The sequence below is a fragment of the Buceros rhinoceros genome, unplaced genomic scaffold (genome assembly GCF_000710305.1).
Source record: "Buceros rhinoceros silvestris isolate BGI_N320 unplaced genomic scaffold, ASM71030v1 scaffold24249, whole genome shotgun sequence".
Taxonomy (NCBI): domain Eukaryota; kingdom Metazoa; phylum Chordata; class Aves; order Bucerotiformes; family Bucerotidae; genus Buceros; species Buceros rhinoceros.
In genome coordinates this window covers 1,098-1,423 of record NW_010432456.1, presented here as the reverse complement: position 1 = coordinate 1,423, position 326 = coordinate 1,098, and the positions used below count along the sequence as shown (strand labels likewise).

Below are 326 nucleotides of genomic sequence, written 5' to 3'. Positions count from 1 at the left end.
CATCAGGATTTTAATTTCCTGTGAAAATTAAACAGAGGAGAAATAATTTCTTAGAGTTTAGACAAGGAGCTCCACCAAAGCCCCAGATGAGTGTCAAGGGTGGGGGACTCCACTAGCCCCTCTCCTCTGAGCCTCTGCAAACGAGAGTGGCCTCCCTCGCCCCCCCTCTCCAAGTGTCCGTGCTCCTGGGCCCTCCTGCCTCGTCTTACCCAGCCTCCTTAGAACTCAGCATTTTGGCCCAGATGAGGTCAGTGTCAATGGGCTCCTCACGAGGGTTAGTGGAGCTGACCTGCAGCATCAGGCTTTCGCAGGGGGCACCCGTTAGT

At 54.6% G+C, this 326-nt stretch overlaps 1 protein-coding gene across 1 annotated transcript in view; it reads right to left on the bottom strand.

Annotated features, from left to right (window-relative positions):
• The window catches only part of CAPN15 (calpain 15), a gene marked incomplete at its 5' end in the record, with an annotated part of 5,642 nt that extends 5,323 nt beyond the window's left edge, over positions 1 to 319 (bottom strand). The window contains one exon of the mRNA XM_010143793.1: positions 210 to 319. Coding sequence (XP_010142095.1) covers positions 210 to 319 — 110 coding nt within the window. The remainder of the gene's footprint in view (positions 1 to 209) is intronic.
• Between the last annotated feature and the right edge of the window lie 7 nt (positions 320 to 326).